A 21,517-nucleotide genomic window follows, 5' to 3' on the forward strand; every position below is an offset into this window, starting at 1 on the left:
CTGTAAACACCCTGTAGTGGCGTACATACCAGGCTTTATTATGAGAACTGAGAAATGTTATATGTATTGCAGAAAATTGACACAGAAGAGCTAAGAAGAGGTGATATAGTGAGGGAAAACCAGCAGTACAACATTGTACATTAAATGGACATTTTAACTTTTCTTCTCAGGTCCCAATTTTGTGAACTGCATTATCTCAGTAGCTGTAGACAGTCTAATGGAACAGATGGATAACTACTTCAGTGCAATATGTTTGTAAAGATATAAAGAAGAAAAGGCACCCAGTAGCATCAAAAAGAAGTTGTGAATCTGCTGCCTCTCTTGATTGCAACGTCTCATAATTTTAAGGATAAAAGACACTTACTGTATTTAAGTGCTTTAATTCAGCACTAATCCTTCTGCTTTTCATTTAAAATAAAAACTGAGAATAAATGAGAAGAGGAGGTTTTATTGTCACTTTTGTTTTAAGTTTATTTTCATTGCATTGTATTTCAGAACTGGTTTGGTTTGATTCACACCTACAGGTTGTTCGGCTTAAAGTCAAATTAATTTCAATGTAGTTATTCCAACATGTATTTCAGTTATTATCATTATTAGAGTCAAATATATATTATTATCTTACACTGGTTTAGGAAGTGATGTGTACTACTTTGGGTCTGACCATATACATCTTAAGAATGATTTTTTCATTCTTCTTCAATTTTTTTATTCATTAATGATTGTAGCATCCTGTTAATAGAAGCTCACCACAAACTCTACACCAGTCAGTGTTAGGCGTATACTTAATTAGCACAAGGCAGTTCAGCCATATAATAGCTTTGATTTTGACATATTTGGACATAATGCAGATGCATGATATGATTAACGATTATTTCCAATGAATGAAGAAAATGATCAAAATTACAGGCAAACGGTATCCAGGTAGGACACACACTGACAAACACACGAAATACTACTGATATGAACAATTTAGCAGTACTACACAGTAGATACCAAGTGAATAAGCTTCTTTATTCTGTCTGTAGACATAACCATCCTAATGCATTCTGCCTTTACATTTAATCATTACTGAACTATATCTCTATTCGATAAAAAACTATTAATAATCTGTTAATGGTGGGAATTTTCTTCACATCAATTTCCCTGGTACCCAGAGTACTTGAAACAAAATTATAGTGTTTTTTGATTCTCTGTTATCCCATCTAAAATCACATTTACAGTTTTTTCAATTTCGCTTTGTCCACAGGAAAGGATTGTACAAAAATATTTACTGTAATTTGTTGCAGTAATTCTTAACTTAAAAAAAGCAAAAGGTCATATTATAAAACTGAGTATATGATTTTGCCATTGTGGCAATTAGGTTGTGTGTTGTGTGATTAAATACCAATCACTATATGAACATATTGTGAAATCTTTGGTCACAGCATGGCGCCTCAAACTCATCTTCAGTATTTTCCATGTTGTCATTGTCACCATCAGATCAGCTGAAGAAAAACACAGACCACAGTTTTAATAGAGGGAAGTCAGGTTAATGAAAGACCATGAATATGACGATCAAAGATGTGTAATAAAGATGGGCGTTGCCTGCTGCTACTCACATTAGTGTTTATGCCTCAGACTCATTGGACATCACGTCAGCAGTGCTCCTTAGAAGCCAGCGGCTCTTGTGTTGAGCACGTCCGAAACCCTCATCGTAATTCCCTTTTCTTCTGAACAGTTGTTTGTAGTGAAATATGCAGTAGAATTCCCCGTATAAAGGTGTGTAATTGTACATGCTACAAATTAGCAGAATTTGTCAAAGGTTATTTCAACGACCACATTTGGTAAGAGGCAGTCAGAGTATTTTTGTAGTTGCAGTAGCTGTGTGGCACAGAGTTTACTACAAATTACAAACTACAACTTTTTTATTTAATCATGTGTATTTCATTAAGCATTTTGTAAACTGTCTTACAAAAGTTGTCATATCCCTAAACTTCTTGGCCAGTGGTTCCCAAATATTTTCTGTCATGATTTTTACTTGTCATAGCAGGAAAAGCACAAGTGTAACTACTAATATCATGATGACTTGGTTCCAGCAATGACAGTACTGCAATGCAAAGCAGCATTTACTAACATCACTCGTTACACCTGTGTTTTACAACTCAAAATATCTGTTGTGAAAAAAGGTCTGTTCAGCTTCAATTTTGATATTTGTCTCCCAGTTCTATGGCACTGCAGTTTGGGAACCATTGCTCCAAAGACATATAAATCATTTTTAGTCTGCAAAAAGTACGGCCTCTGTTGATCATTTAACCAATCAATCAATTAATCAATGAAAAATGTAATAAATTAAAGAATATATTTGTTATACATGAAGTTTATCATAGTTATTGGCCTGAATGTAAGATAATATAAGAATAGATGTTTGAAAAAATTGGGTTGTATTATATTCTGTGACAGTGGATGTTCTTGAAAAGGATGCAGCCAGGACCAAGTTTATCTAAACAAACATAAAAAATCTGTACACTTATGTATGTTTTTCTTATCAATTTTTGACATGTCTATATTTTATATTTACATATAAAATATTAACATATTTATGGGCTTTGGGATGGATATATATGTCCATAATATATATGTCCACAGTATAAGCATATATTTGTACATATATTAAAAAAAATATTTCTGATGGATTTTTATATAGTATTATATATTGCGGCTATATGTTAACAATGTATTTTAATCTACATATGCAAGTTTATGAAAACAGCAAAATGTCTGTATGCTTACTTTTTTTTATTGTTAATCAATTTAAATATCAGCAGCTAAGAACACCGGCATTCGTGCTGACTCTTGGAAAAGTTTATGCATTACACATTTATACAAATACATATATGCTATAAATAAATAATTGTATATTTGACATATATAGCAATAACTGTATTACACATACATAAACACACATATTTGTATGGGCTACACATATGAGTCAATTGTTCCAGTTTCTAGTGGGTTTCCTATGTAGTTTGTGGATATATGTACATATATGTTTTACTTCATATGTACATATTTCATATATGGAAATTCAATATATGTTTATACCTGTGTATTTATGTAAGTGTCCTGTCTAAACAACAGAAGTCTGACCAGTTGCTAACCTAAGCACTGCTACAGTGAAGCAGGACGTCAGCTAGCCTCTGTTTGCACTACTCATGTACAGTATATGTTTTAACTGCTGCATGCTAAAGATTTTTAACCTGTTCCCCATGTTGCAACAATTTTCATCAGTCTAAACAAAGATGGTAGCTGTAAATGGTTCTGCCTCAGTTTGTCTAACCTGGACCAAAATTAAAATGATTTATTATCATATTGTCATGTTTGTCAACATTAATGTGACAGTCTATTATTTCATATTTTGTATTTTAAATAACCATATCTTATATAATCTTAATATGATAATGCATTTAAATGTGTTAAAAATGGAATATTGCTCTTATTTTACATATGTATAATAAGTAGTGTTTCTATACAAACAGCTGTGGTCAGCTCACAGTTAGTGCTATCTTATATTCAGGCCAATGCAAGTTTATCAATATTAAAGTAATAAAAGTAACTAACTTGTTTTGGCACAGACAAGAAGTCAGTATTGGAAATCACTGATCAATGTTGCAGGTGATTTGTCTATAAAAAGTAATTCAGTATCTCACCTTAATTTTTTCTTGCACTGTTTACAACAAAAGCAGGTTTTGTGAAAAATGTATTTGTCAGCAGTGATTTTTTCCATGGGATAAACCGGCTTCACGCACGCTGAACACATCTCTCGACAAGCTGGTTGAAACTGACGAGAGAAATGAGACTGAGCTTGATTAAAAGAAAAAGACTTACATTAACTATTAATAATAACAAACACATAAGTGAAAACCAATAACACATCTTTAATTCCAAATGAAAATCAGAAACAGTAAAGAGTATGATCTACAAATAAATCCTTAAGATAGATAAGAAAATCTTAAACCAATAACCTCTTATAAATAAACAAACAAACAAACAAACAATAATAACCAACATAATTCATATATTTGTGAGTAAAATTATGTACACAACTTTGTCATAAAATATATGAAAACACTGAGCTAACAGGTGACAAACTGCACCTGTATGTGAATGATTTAAGGTTTCTGATTGACTTGCAGACAGACTTCTGGGTACTTGGTGACCTGGTACGTAGCCGGACTGGTCTGACCTGTGGATGTTGTAGTTTCTGGCTGAGCAGTGACAAGAGTGGAGGTTTTAGAAGAGTAAAACCGGTTTCCTAAGTTATCAGTCCTCTCATAGTTCTCTGTGACTGTTTTGGTGCCAGTGATACTGTTCCCATCACAGTCAGTCTGCACCTCGAGTACACTGAGCTCTCGTTTAGGGTTGTGGGAGGATTGCTTTTGACCTCCTTTTCTGGGGTCCCTTTTTCTGTTTTGAGCAGGGCTGTTGCATGTCAGCGTTTTAGTGGTCCGGAATGTCTCCTCTGTCTTTGCGCTGTGTTGACATGTTGGGCAGATTGTGGTCTCTGGTGGTAGCACCTCTGTTTTATCTGCTTTTCTAGCAGCTGACTGGATGGAGATAAAGGCAGGCGAAGATGGAGGACTTGCTCGTTGTTTTGCAGAGGCCACTTCAATGTTTGCGCTCTGGCTAACTGGCAGAGCTGTGTTTCTTTGTGCTGTAGGGCTTTCCTGTGTCTGCGGTGATTTCATTCTGCTTGACCCGATGCTTATTTTGCTGATATTACCAGATGATGGGGATCGTTGTCCTGTCCCTAATGACTCTTTGAACAGACATGATAAACCAGCAATATCTGAGTCAGATTTTAAGGTAGAGACAGAATAAAGAGCCTTCTTTATGGCGTCCTCTATGTCCATGAGTCTAGCTAAAGTCTGTTCTTTAAGATTCATGATTTCCTCACTGGCTCGCTCAAGATCTCCAAAAACATGTGCCATTGAGGACTTGCTTTCAGTGTTGCCTCTTGTTAATGGCAGCCTCTCTTCTTTGTTTTCTGCTTTTGCCTTTTTTTGTTTCCTTTTGTCAGAGCTGACAACCCAGTCAGGAACATTCTCGAAGACTCCCCTCAGGGATCTTACGTCGACCTCGCTCGTGTCCTTTTCAATTTCTTCAACTCGACTGAGAATGTTCTGCAGTTCCTCCTGCTTTAGCAGGTTGTCAAAAATTTCCATGGCTGTTGTTATGTTCCCTCTCATGATCTCATCCATGTGAACTGACAGCCGCTGTCGGCGTTCGTCCTCTGTCTCGGCTCGCCCTTTCTTTTCCCTCATCTCAACTTTGCTTTCTTGTTTCCTGTCTTTCCCATGCTTGTCTTTGCTGTCAGCAGTTTGCCCACGTGTGTTTGGATTATTGCACGTTGGACCAGTTAGAGTTTGTTGTGGTTCCCCATCCACACATGGAAGAGCTGAGGAATTATCCCTAGACATGTGTTTTTGGTTTTTGTTGTGAGCATGGGCCAGTTTTACTCTTTTTGGCTTTGCAGGAGCATTCTTTGCCTTTTTACCTCCAAATTTCTTACATGCTTCATGAAAATCTACATGGCTTTCATCTGTTTCATTCATATTATCTTTGATTGGGAAATCCTGTGGGCTTTTCTCTTCAGCTGTGGCGTTTATCTCCTGTTGTTGCTTAATGGTATTCTTATCTGTGTTATCACTTTCCAAGATAACAGCTGAACCTTGGATTTGATGCCTTACTTTAATTTCCTGAGACGTCTGTGTAGCTTCATCAAAAAGCTTATTTCTTTGATGATCCACTGAATCACTATGTGACATCAGTGTCATTGGCAGTGGTTGGGGAACTGTTTCTTTGGGTCTGACAGTATTAGTTTGGGGTGCCTCGGGATTATTTGTGTTGGCTGATTCAATGTCTCTTTCTTTCACTTTTAGATGCTCAGGTTTAGGTGGGAGGGCTGGTTTTGGACCAACAGGTCTTTTGCTTTTCTCTGTGGCAGCTCTTTTAGTTGATTTATTTAGGGTTTCACTTTGGCTTTGGGGCTGTGCATTCGCTGCAGTCACTTGTTCTTCGAGGACCTCTTGTCTCAGTTGTGCTTGAGTTGATTTAGGTTCAGACACAGGGCAAAACTCCTCCTTAGTGGGCTTTTGAACAGACACTGCATCCACATTTTGTGATTTTTCTGTGTGAGGTTTGGATGAGTTTCTGTATATCATAGCTGCTCTGAAATCTCCTTTACTGACATTGATGTTGGATCTCTCCAGGGAGTCCAAAGCTTCTTGAAGTTTACCCTGAAAAACAACTTCCTCATCCTCCTGCTGTGCAGCAGATGTTTCTGGACTCTGTGCAGACACCAAAGCAGCTTGAAAATGTTGTTTCGAGACAACCTCTGTGCCTTTTTGACACTTTCTTATGCATGTCTCAGTAGTTTGTACTTCTTTAGAGTTAGTGTCTATACAGCGTGTGTCTGTAGTCTCATTGTGGGGGGGTGATTTATGTTCTGAGGTGATATTGGAGGCAGATGGGATTTTATGACACCTTGGCTCAGTGCATGAGTCCTCTTTTTGGCCCTCATTTTGTCGAGGTAATTCTGCCTTTGTTCTTGAATTCTTGACATCACCTGCTGTAACTGAGACATCGGGTTCCTTGGAAGATTCCTGAACAAGGAATTTCAGTTTTTCTTGTGATGATTGATGCAAAGATTTGGCTTCGGTTGTTGCCTGTTGGAGGCTATGAATCGCAGTTTGGAGGTTAGAGATCTCAACATCATCCACCACCTCGACTCGTTCAGCCTGGTGGATCCTGCCATCATCCCGTGTATCAAGGTGTAGATATGATCCCCGTGGTGCAGTTGCAGTGTTGCATGCTTCTTCTTGTGTTTGGCCACCACACTCCCTACAAATATTCTTTGCTTGCCCATGGGAGAAAACCCCAACATTGCATTTTGTAGAGGACTGTTTCTTTTCAGGAGCATTTTGCTTGGGTTGAACTGGTCTTTGGTCCCCAGAGAACATATTTTTCAGTCTCTTTACATCCACTGGGACCCACTCTGCAGTACTGTCCTCTTCTTGATCACCTCTCTGTTCATGATGAACACCTATTTCTTGTCCAGCCACATTTTGATCAAGAGGAAGGTCTTGCTCTTGCACTGTTGGCTCGGCCTGAAGAGTTTTCAAATACTCCAAATCTCCCTTTTCAATACAACTCTTGAACAGTTTTACATTCCCTTTTACTGTGATTTCAGGCCTCAAGGATCCTTGGCAGGTTTGATATTTAGATGCTTCTGAGAGGCAGCTTATGGTTGACTTGATAATGCCTTTTCTGAGTTCTTGATTGTCTGGTTTATACACATCACCTCTCTCTGGCTCTGGTTCATCATACTCTGCACCTTGTGGGGGACAGTAACTTTTTACATCATCCTCATCAAAGTAATAGTAGAGGGAGTAAACAATGACTTCAGCACATCTGTCTGCATCCTCCTGGATAATCACTCCTTTCCGCAGAGAGTTATCTTGATTGAGAATATCCTCAACAACCTGAACCACATTGGCAGTTTTAAACTCTGTGTCTTGGTTGATGGTGAAGTGGTGCTGGTGCAAGGGTACAGTCACTACTGTGGCCTCCATGCTTCCTTTGCTACCCTCCTTTAGGTAAATGATCTGAGGCTTTAGGTTTGTCCGTGGTAGCAACTGAAGTATGAAGTTTTGTGCACCACCCTCAGCCACCTCATCATATTTTATCTCAGGCCCACTCTCTGATAGTGAGAATTTTGCCTTTTTGGCTATCATAGTCTCATTTACCTCAATGATTGAGCCATCTGAATGTATGGCGTTGACATGATAAAGGGAATTCAGTGTTTCCTTGATGTTCTCCACCATCGTCTCAATTTCGTCCTTGTTCTGATGCCTGATTTTGTCAAATGGCATTGATTCAAACAAGTGGGCTCTGTTCTTGACATTAGCTATCATATAGTCCTCAGCTGCCCCACTGTCTCCTGCTGGGCTTTGGGAATTTGAGGCATGCACACTGGAATGCTCTCTTTCTATGTTTGTTGGGATAAATGGGTTGTTTTGGAAAAGGTCCGTACCTGTTTTGATTATTTTCCCAACTTCTTCTGGATCTGGAGGGCTCGTAGGCTCACCCTCAAAGACTGTTTCACCAGCAGAAACTTCTTCCCAATCAGAAAAGTCATGGTCGGAGCTTTGGTCAGTGATATTGACCCATTCGTCTTGTTCATTGGGCGGATCTATCAAATCAAGAGTTTTGGTACATGTATTGCTTGTGTCTTCGTTGTGTACATTCTCTGTGCTAGACATGTCAAAAACCTGTTTATGTTTTTGGACTGCCCCTGTCTGATCCCCAGAAACAGAAACTTTCCCATGGACTTTATTATCTGAATTTAGTGCAGACGTGTTCACAGACTGACTCTCAAACATCCTCCTGGTAGCCTGAACATCTATTCTTTTCATTTCCTCCTCACACTCTCTGTTAGGATCTGGACTAGAACAGAGTGTTTTCTCATCCTCCACGATCCCTTTCTCACTTTCATTACAAGGCCTGTTTTCATGTCTCCCAAATACAGCTGACATTTTACCGACATCGCCTCTTTCTGCTGTTCCCTCTGCTGTGTGCATCTTGGGGGTGTAAGGAGATACTTTGTTGGTCACGGCACAGTTCTCAAATATCAAACATTTTGAAAGGACCTCTCCCTCATATCCAGTTTCGCCAGCTGTGACCTCAGTCTCTGAGCTCAAAACCTCAGCAAGCTCCTCATCCACAACTTCGTCCAACATCTTCAGCTCAGGGTGCGTGTGCTTCAGGAGCCTTCTCAGCTCACATTTCTGCCGCTGTTGGTGTAGCTTTTCTTTGGACAGTTGGGCCGGCATGGACTGTAGGGAATGTGCTCCATGGATGTTTTCTGGTCCTGGCTGATGTCTGCCAGAAGGAGGTGGAGGGATGTCATCTTTCGTATGTTGGGAGTCTTCAGCCATCTTAGAAGAACAAAGTAGTGTTCTCATCATTGAGTTCTTAGTAACAGAAGTGAGCCATCCAGTGAAACCCATGCTCCAGAGTATGCAGACATGATTACAGCAATGAAAGGGGTACATTACCATCCAGATCATACCAGTTTATTTGCTTTCCACACGCCAGGTGTCAGTGGGTTAGATGAGCTCCAAAGCAACCAGCAAATGCAACCACAGTGGCAAATACAGTAAAATGAAATGTAGACTGGAAGGCATCCAATATCTGTTTATTTCTTTCAAAGCAAATTGTTCATCTCTTAGGAAAACAAGCAGTTAGTTATTGAGCTGTATGGGGTATGACAGTGTTGAAGATGTTATTGTTGCAGTGCAAATCAGATGCACATTGTCATGCAGAATATCTAGTAAAATGACACCTTACCTGTTTGACCCTCTTCCCAGATTCAGATGACTGACCTTGTGCCTAGACAGAAACAATATTTTTCAGTTCAGGTTAGCCTGACATGAGCAATGTTGGCTGACAGAGTCATTAAATGATATGTTGTTACACTTATAGTGTGTTACATGATACTGAAAAAGATAATAAGCTGCAGTGTGTAGCTATAAATCTACTTCGTAAAATATGTTGCCACAGTGAAGTTTAAAGGTCACAACAAAAACATATTTAGTTATTTGATCTGATAATCATACATCATTTTGTATAAATGCTGAGATAGACTTATCTTACTTAATATGTGTAATAAAATCTTGTAATTTAAATTTTAAGATGAAACTGCTTGAATACATTTGTAGTCTTTTTTGTCATGCTTTATGACAGTGGTTCCCAGCTAGTCCAGCCGCGGGGTCCAGATTGCTCCTTACTCATTAGCCCAAGGTCCAAACAGTTTATATTATTTATATTTATATTCAGTGTCATACTTGGTTGTCGCCATGTTGTTGAGCTAGTTTGCTGTCTCTGTCAAGAAGTTATCCGCTGGTTACTCACTCTACAGCAGGAAACAGCACTTCAAAATAAAAGCTCTGTGCCAGAAATTCACTGTACTTCAAAATAAAGTGTGTTTTTTACAAAGTTGACATGTTTGCAAGTCAATTGGTCCATTCAGAATGGACCTGGCGACCTACTTTTGGACAGTGACCTTCCAGTTGAGAACCACTGGTCTGTAAGATTTAGCTTTAGCCCAGTGCATATCTTTGAGAGTTAACTTATAAAATAGGGAAATAAAATCCTGGAAGAAAAAAGAGCAGTCCTGTCTCCTAGAAATTACGCTTATATATAACTAATTTGAAACAGCAAATTTGTTTTGAGAGAAACGTAATGCTGAGTTAAGTATGTTTTCTATTAACTTGAAGAGGAAATGTTCGTGATTAACGAACCTGGCAAGTTGCATTAATGGTGATACTGAATGTATCAACAAAATGTTCACTAAAAAAACGCATTTTAGTCATTCATAAAATGTTCATGAACAACATATTTGAAACTTGAGACAAGTTTTTCTTATAATGTTTCTTGTTAAAATGTAAATAAAACCACAATCTTTTCATAACCTGGTCCAAAGTACTTTTGTTATCTATTCCTAAAACAGGAGTCTGGTCGCTAATCTGAAGTTGTCGTGCACTGTGTACGCCCACCATCCTTCCCAACCACCTCCTTCCAAAGCCTACATGGTACATGGATGTAGTAGAAACATCTCTGATCATAATCCAGGCAGTGATTAGGTACATTATTAAGAAAGCAGTTTAGTAACTTACAATTACATTTCCAGGAGACATGACTGAAAGGAGAGAACACATAAGTTGTAGACGGGTATTTACCGGTTTTAAAGGGCTGTGCGTCGAATCCTGCGGTGCCACTTTTGACAGATAGAGAGCGGACATAGCTTTGACTGACACGCTCAGTGTCTCCTTGGTTTGGATGAAGGAGCTGTCTCTAAAATCTGCAATTGACCTCCTCTTTTCATCTGCAGAGACATCACACACACCAGTTTGAATGTGTTAAATTGATTCATGACACAAGTTATACTCTGTAGTGCTTAGAATAATTGCCTAATCTAAGATGGCTGAGATCCATGTTGATAACAGTATTAAGTACTTGCTGTGTTAAAAATGTGCAATTAAATTCTCTGCATGGGATATCAGGGAAAAGACAAAAGTAGTCTGATTTTGTCTCACTTTGTTTACTTGTTAATATCAGCTGTTAAAAAGGCAGCTGGGATCAAAATAAATGCTATATTTGGAGAGTTTCATAACATCATGTGACTGAGAGAAACTGAATTTATACAACTGACTCAGTGGCTTCAGCGTCACATCCATATCAGCAAACTGTGTGTCAATAGTTTCCAATTCAAGGGTCACTGGTAATAACACTTCCTGAGCTGATATTCAGCAGCTGGCATGTGGTCGAGTTATAAATGTACCACTTGTGGTGGAGAGGGACAGACACCTGACTCCACTGACACAGATACTGAGCGTTAAACGGACAGGCAAGTCACTGCAGCTGCAGTTGACGAAGCATACAAGAGCAAAATAAGCACTGATATCTCGTAAAATTCATTGTAGAACTAAGGATGATAAATTGATAGATCAGTAGCTGCCACATGAAATGAAATATGAAAGTAGCAGAGGACATTTACATCATAAATTGATGCAGAAAAAACACAAATTGATGCATCGAAATTTACCAGAATGCAGAAAATTAAGTGTTTGATGCTCAAAATTTTCTGGTGAAGATCCACCAAACCCCCAACGTTAAACAAAACCTGCACCCTTGCTTTCTGCTGTCAATTTGGACCGAACTCTTTAGTGTGAGGATTTGGTAAAATTTTGTTGCAACATTTAAGTCAGCCTCTAGTCTCAACTTCCTAATATTTCAAGATTTACATAGCTACAAAAACTATCCATCATAGGTCTTATAAGCTGCCTCAGTATATTGTATTTATTAAGCTTCATAAGGTTTGAAGTATCTAAGTGCATGTCCAAGCCATATAACTCCTGAGCAGACACACAGATTATTCTCTTTTTGACCCATTCAAATACAAATCTATACTCACAGAAAACGAACAGCTCCCAGCTCCTTCTGACCTGCCTTTCTTCTTATTCTCTTTCAGTCTTTGTGAGCGAGTCAGGTCTGATTTCCTGTTGCTTTGTGTCTGCTAATGGAGCCTCTACCACTCTCAGTCGCTCCCCCTCTCTGCCTCATTCCTGCCCCGGTGACAGCTGACCCTTTCACCCTCCTGCACCTATTCCGGACTTGCAGCTCGCTGGCTATTTCTGTCCTGTTCTGGAGTGGTTTACTATAGCCGCACCAGGTTGAGTCAATCACAGCTTCTTGCACAGTCACTGTGCTGATATTCATCTCCATTTCACCTCGTCCCTTTCATTCATACCGTCCACAGCTTTGACCTGAGTCAGAGGACTGGGAGACGGCTTTCCAAGGCGTGTTTAGCAGGAGCTGGCATCTTGTTTGGGGTTTTTCAGTTACATGAAGATTTAGACACTGAATTGGGCTGATATTTGCTATTGTGGTAGATCGAAAGCAAAAGATGATTGGGTAATACCTAATTTATAGGTCAGGTATTCCCTGATAATGTCCTTTGATGTTTTATAAATAGATCTATGTAATTTGACACTAATCATAGGCAAATCATGACTTACCCAAATAAATGATTGTTTAAACAATATTAATTTTTGTATGCAACTGTAATTTCTTATGTATGTTGAACTGAATGCATTCCAGTCGACTCAATACATTTTTTGCAGCTGACCTCCTGTGCGCCGACTAAAGACTCTCTATTTGCGATGAATTTCATGTTCTCCCGCACAATCCCAATCATTTCTATTTTTATATACTTGTTTTTAATCACATCTTGTGTGCTTATAAAATTCAAACACTGTCTCAATTTTCTGTGTAATTAGTACTGAATTAAATTTTTGTTTCAACAGAATTTCCAGTCTCTTTTAAACATTTAAAAAGATTTTTGTTTTTGACTCTTTTTTTGCATGATACTAGTATCTGAGCTTTTAAAGCATATCAAGGTCTGGAGTAGCCTAAGGGCGTGATGCCAGTTTCAGTTTCCTCACAGCCTTGATCAGGGCTGTAGTTAGTCACATCAACTGGTCTTTATCCTTGAAATGTATCTTTAGTGTTAAGATTTTTTTTTATGATTGCTATATGTAGTTTATGTTACGTTTTAACATGTGTTTATGTTGTTTTTAAATTGTTAACTCTGAGTCCCAATCAAGTTCCCCTCACTGAACAATAAAAAGTTTCAGTCAAAGTGTTATTGATAGCTACTCAATAGAAGGATGCTTTAGTGATCTTTCTGTCATGTTGAAATACACTTTGAAGATTTATTTCCCAGCTTTATTGGGCAGTAGACAGGAAAACATAATGGTCAGGTCGGCGGTTCATCTCAGTGCACACTTTGATGAAAGTTGTCTGGTACTCACCAGCTAGAGAGGATGCCATTGTTTCAAAATCAATACCCCCTATTGTTTTTCTCCTCTCTATCCGGGTCTGATTCACCACCTGGAGAGAGACAAATAAACGGTCACTGCAGCTAAGTAGCCACATGTCTGTCGATGTGACAATATGTATTCTATTTATGGAAGTAACATGATGGAAATGGCCTGAAATCGGATGTTTAAGCCAATATGAGTGATTGTCTTTACCTTTCGAGTCACATGATCTTTTGCATCAGTTTTAGCATCATCAGCTGGAGCCTCTTCAACGTCTCCGTTAACCACTGGCATGATGTCTGCTTCCCTGTAAGGTGACGTGAAACTCACAGCTCTGACACTGCTCTTCACCGTGTTCTGTGTGGCTGCCTTCGACTCAAACAGAGCCTTCAGGGCCCCGATGGACCCTGCGCTGCTATGAAGGCTCCCCACTGACTTACTGCGGGTCAGATTGGTTTTGTCTCGAGACTGTTCTCTCATCTCATTTCTCCTCATCAGAGACTCCAGAGTCTCTTTACTCTCCAGAAGGGATGGTGTTACCTATCAGTGATACACACAGAAAAAACACATGATTGCTTGCAGCTGTATTAATTATTTTTTCCACACTGAAGATGCTTTGTGTTTGAGTCAGAGGTTACCTCTTTGAACTCCTGCTTTGTCTTTGCTTCTACATTATTTACTGAAGTTTCTTGAATAGATGCGCTTCCCTTCACTGCAGTTTGATACCTGTTACGTATACAAAAGGTTTTTTAATCACAATGCAATCAGCAGAATAAATGTTGGCATGCTACATTTCTGAAAACCACAGATTTGTGACAGTTGGACATTATTACGTGGCGGATATGTTAAACCTTTATGTTTCCCTATGTTTCAGTAACCCTCTGTGGTTATGTTCAGGCACAAGAAACACTTGTTCAGGGTTTGGAAAAGATCACAATGGCTGCTGGAAACACAGTAACGCACTGCTAAAATCAACTGGTTTTGTTGTTTGTTGGTCTGCAGTTTGGCAGGTGTCGCACCATGGTGTAATTGTTCAAATTTTGAGTTTTTTCAAGTTTCTTTGTTTCATGCTCTGATTAATGTGTGTATGCTCAAACACAAAAACACTTGTTTATGGTTAGGAAAAGTTCACAATCACTGCTGGAATTGACCAGTATTGTTGTCTGCTGCTCTGCAGTTTGGCAGCTGTCGCGCCTAGGTGTCAGTGTTGAAAATTTTGTATTTCTTTATGTTTCAACAAAGCTGTGGTACATGTATGTATGTTTAGGCACAAAAAATGCTTATCAGGGTTAGGAAAATATCCCAATTAATGCTGGAAACACAGTGTTTGCTTACTAAAAAAAAAATCAACCTTTGGTGGCAAAATCACCGCTGGAACTGCTACGACGTTTTGCTGAAATCAGCTGGTTTTGTATGTTGATCTGCAGGTGTTAATGTTGAAATTTTGTGTTTATTTACATTGCAACAATGCTGTGGTTAATGTGTGTGCATGTTTACATCCGGTGGCGCTACTCTGCTAGCAACGCGGACTCTGTTGCTGCTGCTTTCTGCCTAGGGGTTGTGTTTTGCTTATGGTGCTCTGTGTAATGTGCAACACATGAGTGGCTGATGGGCAATACTGTTATGTACAGTATATGTTATGGGGTTTTTTTTTTTATGGTGTATGCTTTTCATTTCTTCTGGACTATTATTGTAAGGCAGCAACACCTGTGCAGCTCCTGAATCGTATCGTATCGTATCATATCGTATCGTATCGTATCGGAGGAGTTAAGAAAGATCACAATCACTGCTGGAAACACAGTGATGGCTTGCAAATAAAAAAAAAAACACCTCTGCTGAAAATGCAGTGAGATCTCACAAAAAAATCAACCTGTTTTGCTGTTCGTTTGTTTGTAGCTTGGCAGCTGTCGTGCTAGCCACCATTTCCTCCACCTACCCATGACAAAATCACTTTAGAAACATTGACATGATATGATGAAACATAGAAATGTAACATGATTTTCAGAAATGTACAATGCCAATATTTTCATCTGCCAACTGGGCTGTTTAATCATCTACTAACATACAAGTACGGCATGTAGAAGGTTATGGAGGGTTGTACTATTTAGTTGTCACATATGTAGAAAGAGTGAGGAAGATGATGTTTCCCTCACCTTGCAACAAGCTGGGACACAGATGTTGTCTTGTCCCAAAGCCCTGCCTCTGTCCAGGTGGGCTTGTCACATGACGAGGGGACGCTCCTCAGTGACTGGGTGCGCCTCAGGTTACTCTTCCAATCCATGATCACGTCACAGCAGCACAACAGTTTGCAAATAGCTTTATCACCTAATATACATGATGAAAAATCAGTGACATAATCTCCAGTAAGCTTTCTCTGCAGAGCATCAGCAGTCTGTCATGTCATGTCAATAAATACAGTTTTAACCATCATCTTAACACCGACACTAGCGTTTTATCTACTCGTAAAGCTAAACATTTTCCCACTAACTTGTAGAAATGCCAGGTTTTAACAATAATGCAAAGATTATGAGGATGACGTGCTGTTTAAGAGCAATATAAAAGAGTGCAATAACTACTCACTGTAGAAATAAAAGCAAGGTTTTGGGATATATATAAAGAAAAGGTGGAGTAGAATCGTTACCTTACAGGCGTCAGTCAGTGTCTGTTCCCTGTCACTATCAGAGACACTTCCGCAGCATCACAAGACCTGCACACGATGTGAAGCATATCCGAGCAAAGTCCTTTTTTCTTCCTCATTGCAACAGACTGTGTAAAATGATCTGTAAAAATGTCGAGAGTAGCACACAGGATCTAAATCCCCGAACAATCAGTAAGACAGAGCACAGCTGCTGATTTCATCTGAAACGCAGAAACTCATGTTGTCAAGTCAGAAATAATTTATCCAACATTCCCTTTTACTCAGAAATCGAGCATCTTTTGTTGTTATTGTGTGTTTCGGCTCCTCCGTGAGTCTTCAGGAGAACCCTTGATGGGTCAAACCCCTAAAGCTCAGATGTAATTACTTGATCTTTGAGCAACAACACAGCGTCCATTAAGATAAAATGAGATTAACTTTATTGATCTTGAGGGGAAGTTGGGTCATTACAGCAGCAAAGAGTGGGACAAACACAAGGAACAACAAATAGAATGTATTGAAAATGAGAGAGTTGTGATCGTGTGCAGCTGTATCACTTTGGCAGCATTTTGTGTGGCCTGAGTTTTGGGAGCTACTGATTAACACAGACTGTCAGGTTACAGATTTACAATGCAACAAAGGAATATATGAGTGATGTAAAATGTGCAATACTGTCTATCCACTATCATTAATTTACAGTGGAGATGTTCAAAGTGTGCATTGTTGTAGTACTCCTACGCGTACAGGAGATACTGGCAAAATGCTTCCATTATTTTGGAGAAATATGGCTATATTTGTAATTATAATTAAACATTTGTAAACGATTGCATGTGAATAGATTCTTACTGGACAAACGACCAATGGTCCATTGTTTCAGCAGTGATTAAGAAATGGCATGCATCATATAAACAGTTCAACCATGCAAACAAAGTTGTTGTAATGTTTGCAGTCTCAGACAGTTCCCAAAAAGCCAACACATTCTCACTCCGACCTCACCACATATTGACGTTTTTGTCCTGGCCCACCCACATCAAGATATGATGTGCAAAGTACCCCGGGTGCTTTGGTTGTTGATGGTCTGGGACGCCGTGTCAAGTTCTGCCTGTTACATGCATTGTGTGTTATCAAAGTAAACCTCCGTTTTCACAGGAAATGTACAGTTTGCGTACAGTCCCTTTCAAAATAAATGCACTATGTCAGTGCAACACCATGAACTGATGTTTTTTTCCTTCAGCAACAAATGCACCCAATGCAGGTTGGATTTATGAAAAAACAACAGTGTTTGTCTTAACAATCTAATGGGAAGCGAACACCTGCCTCCCGGGTGAAAGTTGGTGGTTTTTTGACCCATCCACCACCTGTCCTGCCCGCCTTAGGGCTGTAATAGACTTGCCGCTTGATCAAACGTACGCGTACACAATGCGCTGTGTCTGTGTATATACTTGCTGCAGCACTACGCAGCCAAAACACACAATACTGGTCGTCTCCACTTGGGGCAGACAACAGAAATATAACCTGGAAATTGGGTAGTGCATGCCGGGTGTTGTAAACAAACATGGATGGCCTTGATATGCTTGATGAGGAAGAAGAACTATGTCACTATGTAACAGCGTGGAAACATCATAGAGATGCGGGTAGTTCTGCACCAGGTCTGTCAGCCTCTCTTCAAAGGTTTCCGCCATTGCTCCGACAGCGACTCCGTGTTCATTTGCACGAGCGCCTCTAGCGGTCATGTCAATATTGCATCTCACGCATGCGTCACGGTACCTCGCATTGAGGTGTGCGGCCGACGCATCAAACGAAGCAGATCACGCATGGCAGCCATGATGCGGTCGCGTTGTTTGCAGCAAGTATATTACGGCCCTTACTCAGACTTCAGCCGCCTTAACTTTCGTTGTTGTCCCGCTGCGTTTCCCCCTGACGGTCGAGTGCCATGCAATAATAATAGACTGCATGCATTTAATGAGCAAAAACTGTTCAACCATTCATTCATTTTCCGTAACAGCTCAGTTGCGGGGGGGCTGGAGCCTATCCCAGCTGACATTGGGTGAGAGGTGGGGTACACCCTGGACAGGTCACCAGACTATCACAGGGCTGACACATAGAGACAGACAACCATTCACACTCACATTCACACCTACGGACAATTTAGAGTCACCAATTAAACTGCATGTCTTTGGACTGTGGGAGGAAGCTGGAGTACCTGGAGAAAACCCACGCTGACATGGGAAGAACGTGCTCCCCCACCCAGGAACCCTCTTGCTGTGAGGCGACAGTGCTGACCACTACTCCACTGTATTAAAAGAAAATAATACCCAATGACAATATAAGATAATAACAAAGATTTTGTGAGACACATGTATCTGTTAAGTATAGCAGTTTACTAATAAATCACAGCTACAAGAAATAAAGAGCAAATCTGGCACACGTTACTGGAAACTGCTTCACCACAAAAATTTGAGGATCCAAAGTGTCATGGTTGGTGCAACCCTCTATTAAGTCTGTAACCCATTATGAGCGCCTCATTTAAAGTCGCCTGGAAACACCAGTGAAATGGAACAATTATATTTTTACTGCTTCTTTTAAAGGTTCTTAGTTCTTAAATTAGATCTCATCTGGCTGGGGTTAGGTCGTCCTAGACAGCTAGCGAGTAACAAGTGTTGTGGAAGTTCGTCTCCACCCAGGAATTCCAAGACCTGCCGACCCTCGGGGATCAAGTTAGAGCAGCAGGAAGCTCTGCTCCCTCTTGACCTTGCTGACTACGACACTAACCAGACTCCCTGTGACACACGCAGCCGCAAAACTGCAGCATGTTATTTACACATCTGCCAATAATTATTTAATTCAATTATTTTCTTAGTTATTTATCATTTTTTATTGCTTAGTGTTGTTGGTTTTCTTTTTGTCAGTTCGTCTCAGCCTTGTCCTCTGTCCTAACTGTACAATAGTGTAACCTCTTGAGTCCTTGTATCTTATTTTTCAGTTTTTATATAGTCATATGATGTATCCTATTTGATGTTGGTTATTTCTGTTAAAAAATATTACTGATCATATAGAAAAACTGCATTAATTAAGAAATGTGTACCCTACGGCAGCTTTTCCATTAGTAAATTATGAAATGCAGTTTAAATATTTGTTGAAACAAACAAATTAATAAAACATTATTAATCATGACATTTGGTTTTGTGAGGCACATACCAGTCCTGCAGTGATCTGAGGTTTGTGGCTGGTACTGCTTAGTAAATGAAATGATAGGTGAGGGTGATTAAAATAATAATGCCATCTTGTGGTAAAATATCTGTACTACAGTAAAACCATATTCATTGCATTTGTTGCACCATTTATTGCAATGACTGAAAACAAACAAACAATAAATAAATACAAGAAGGAAATCAGAGTTAGAAACATCATGAAATAAATTGTATACCTCATAAACCTGACTAAACGGTAACTGTGTATTCACTCAAACACTGATCTTACTGTCACAGTCCGTCTCCGTCAGTCAGCACTGGAGGAAGTACTCTGATATTTTACTCAAGTAAAAGTAACAATACTTTAGTGTAAAAATAAAAGTCATGCATTCAAAATCTTACTCAAATGAAAGTTAAAGTAAACTGGTAAAGGTGGAGCTGATCTGAACTACTTTATACACTGCAGAGTAACTAAATCTATAATAATATATCATAATTTATAAATTGTTTTATATTGTATTAATCAAAATCTGCAAAGTGACTAGTGACTTAAGTTATTAAATAATGTATTGGAGTAAAAAGTGCAATGTTTGCCTCTAAAATATAGTGGAGTAAAAGTTATAAATACTCAAGTAAAGTACAAGTACAGCAAAGTTGTACTTAAGTACAGTACTTGAGTAAATGTAGGGGGGACCGGGGATGATTGGAACATGGGATAAGTGTAACACTTTCAATTCTCCTATCAGAAACTAGCTATGAATCACCTGGTTCACTCTGCACATGCTCAGTTTAGTCCTTATTCCTCATGTAAGGAAGTAGCACCCTGTGGCAGACACAGCAAGTATATAAGGAAAAAAAATACTTTTGAGGTAAGTAATTTTTATTTTACTTTGTAGTTAAATTCAAAAAACTTAAATCAGGTTTATTATGTGTCTGTGTCGATATCTTTAATGCAAGTTGCCCATACTAATGTTCATGTTAGCTGTAAGTTAAGCTAGTTCATGGCTACAAGAGTCTGGGTTAGTTTTAACAACATGTGAATATGAAAAAATGATTCAACCCAACCCAACCAAAATTTTAACACACTTGACTCACACACACCTGACTCAGGTGCCTGTGGCTCAGAGGTAGAGGCAGACCCCAAATTGCTCCCAATGGCTGTTCCATCAGTGTGTGTGTGTGTGTAAAAAACTGAGTAGCAGGTGGCACCTTGTACTGTGGCCTCGGTCACCAGTGTTTGAATGTGTGTGTGAATGGGTGAATGTGACTCGTAGTGTAAAGTGGTCAGAAGACTTTACACACGCATGCACATTATGTTAAAAAGTAATTTGACTGCTGAACAAAAAGCTTTCAGTATCTTTAGTTTCTGTCATAATCCTCAGGTCATAATGTCACATTTCCCCCTGGGTTATGTTACCAGTAAGGGCTCATTCATGCTCCATGTTACATATGGTGACGGAGACAGACGGGGCCTTCTGTCCATACTCTGCATTCATTTCATCCATACTGTATTTGTGCTTGTTTTCTGAAAGCTTACGGATACGGATAAAACAGAACAGTACCACTGGAAATTGCGGAGGCAGTTTGGTGTTGTAAAAGCGAGATATGACAGTAGGAGACATCAGGGAAATTTAAATGATGGCGTAACAGAACAAACTGGTCATATAGTGAAAACATTTCTCCTTCCACATTCTGGGATGTATATAATGGCCACACAAACCACCACCGTCTACAATGCCGCCTCCATTAAAAGTATGATATGACGACCTCCTCTACTGTTGCCTCGTTTGTTGTTGTGTGAAACTTTTGACTCTGCCCTTTAGGGCCATATATTGGCTGTATCTATGATGTCATAAAGGACACATGGAAGTATGATGGCAGTGAACAGCTGAAACAGACACATCTATTTTCATACATAAAGGGAGTATAAATGAGGCTTAACCCAGACTATGGGGTCAATTGTAACATGCATTTTCTGTGTGTGTTGCAGACATAATATTGAGAGATATTTGTATCGCATTTTTAAACACACCGGCTTAACAAACCTCCATGAAACAATCATAAATGTCAAAAACGTTACAACCATCCCCGGTCTGCCCTACTTTGTGACATTCCGCCCCAGCCCCCTTCATTGCCATTTTCCATCCATCCACCAGATGCCCTCGGACTTCCCCTCCTGACCCAATCACCTGACTGCCCCACCCACTAACACACCTGTTTCCACACTTTTTCCCATGTTTCCCATCAGCCCTGCCTGATTGTCCCCGCCC

General features: G+C 39.4%; 1 protein-coding gene and 1 long non-coding RNA gene across 4 annotated transcripts; both read right to left on the reverse strand.

The window, feature by feature from the left end:
• Positions 1–429: 429 nt before the first annotated feature.
• LOC126397439 (xin actin-binding repeat-containing protein 1) lies at positions 430–13,955 on the reverse strand. 3 transcript variants are annotated; one of them, XM_050056258.1, is made up of 7 exons: positions 13,635–13,955; positions 13,413–13,491; positions 10,779–10,924; positions 9,388–9,429; positions 3,687–3,817; positions 1,599–1,775; positions 430–1,484 (listed from the first exon to the last, which is right to left on the reverse strand). In XM_050056258.1, exons 1-6 carry the CDS (start codon positions 13,914–13,916, stop codon positions 1,607–1,609), a joined length of 849 nt encoding a protein of 282 aa, XP_049912215.1. In that variant the 5' UTR covers positions 13,917–13,955; the 3' UTR covers positions 430–1,484; positions 1,599–1,606. The 3 variants fall into 3 exon arrangements, with proteins under 3 accessions (XP_049912215.1, XP_049912212.1, XP_049912213.1); XM_050056255.1 differs by lacking the exons at positions 430–1,484; positions 1,599–1,775; positions 3,687–3,817 and adding an exon at positions 3,900–8,975; XM_050056256.1 differs by lacking the exons at positions 430–1,484; positions 1,599–1,775; positions 3,687–3,817; positions 13,413–13,491; positions 13,635–13,955 and adding exons at positions 3,900–8,975; positions 12,014–12,169.
• A 99-nt stretch (positions 13,956–14,054) lies between these two features.
• Positions 14,055–16,393, reverse strand: LOC126397445 (uncharacterized). Its single transcript, XR_007570662.1, has 3 exons — positions 16,063–16,393; positions 15,575–15,746; positions 14,055–14,147 (listed from the first exon to the last, which is right to left on the reverse strand). It is a non-coding gene; the product is annotated as an uncharacterized LOC126397445 (long non-coding RNA).
• Positions 16,394–21,517: the final 5,124 nt, after the last annotated feature.

This window comes from Epinephelus moara, chromosome 11, assembly GCF_006386435.1.
Source record: "Epinephelus moara isolate mb chromosome 11, YSFRI_EMoa_1.0, whole genome shotgun sequence".
Classification (NCBI taxonomy): Eukaryota; Metazoa; Chordata; class Actinopteri; order Perciformes; family Serranidae; genus Epinephelus; species Epinephelus moara.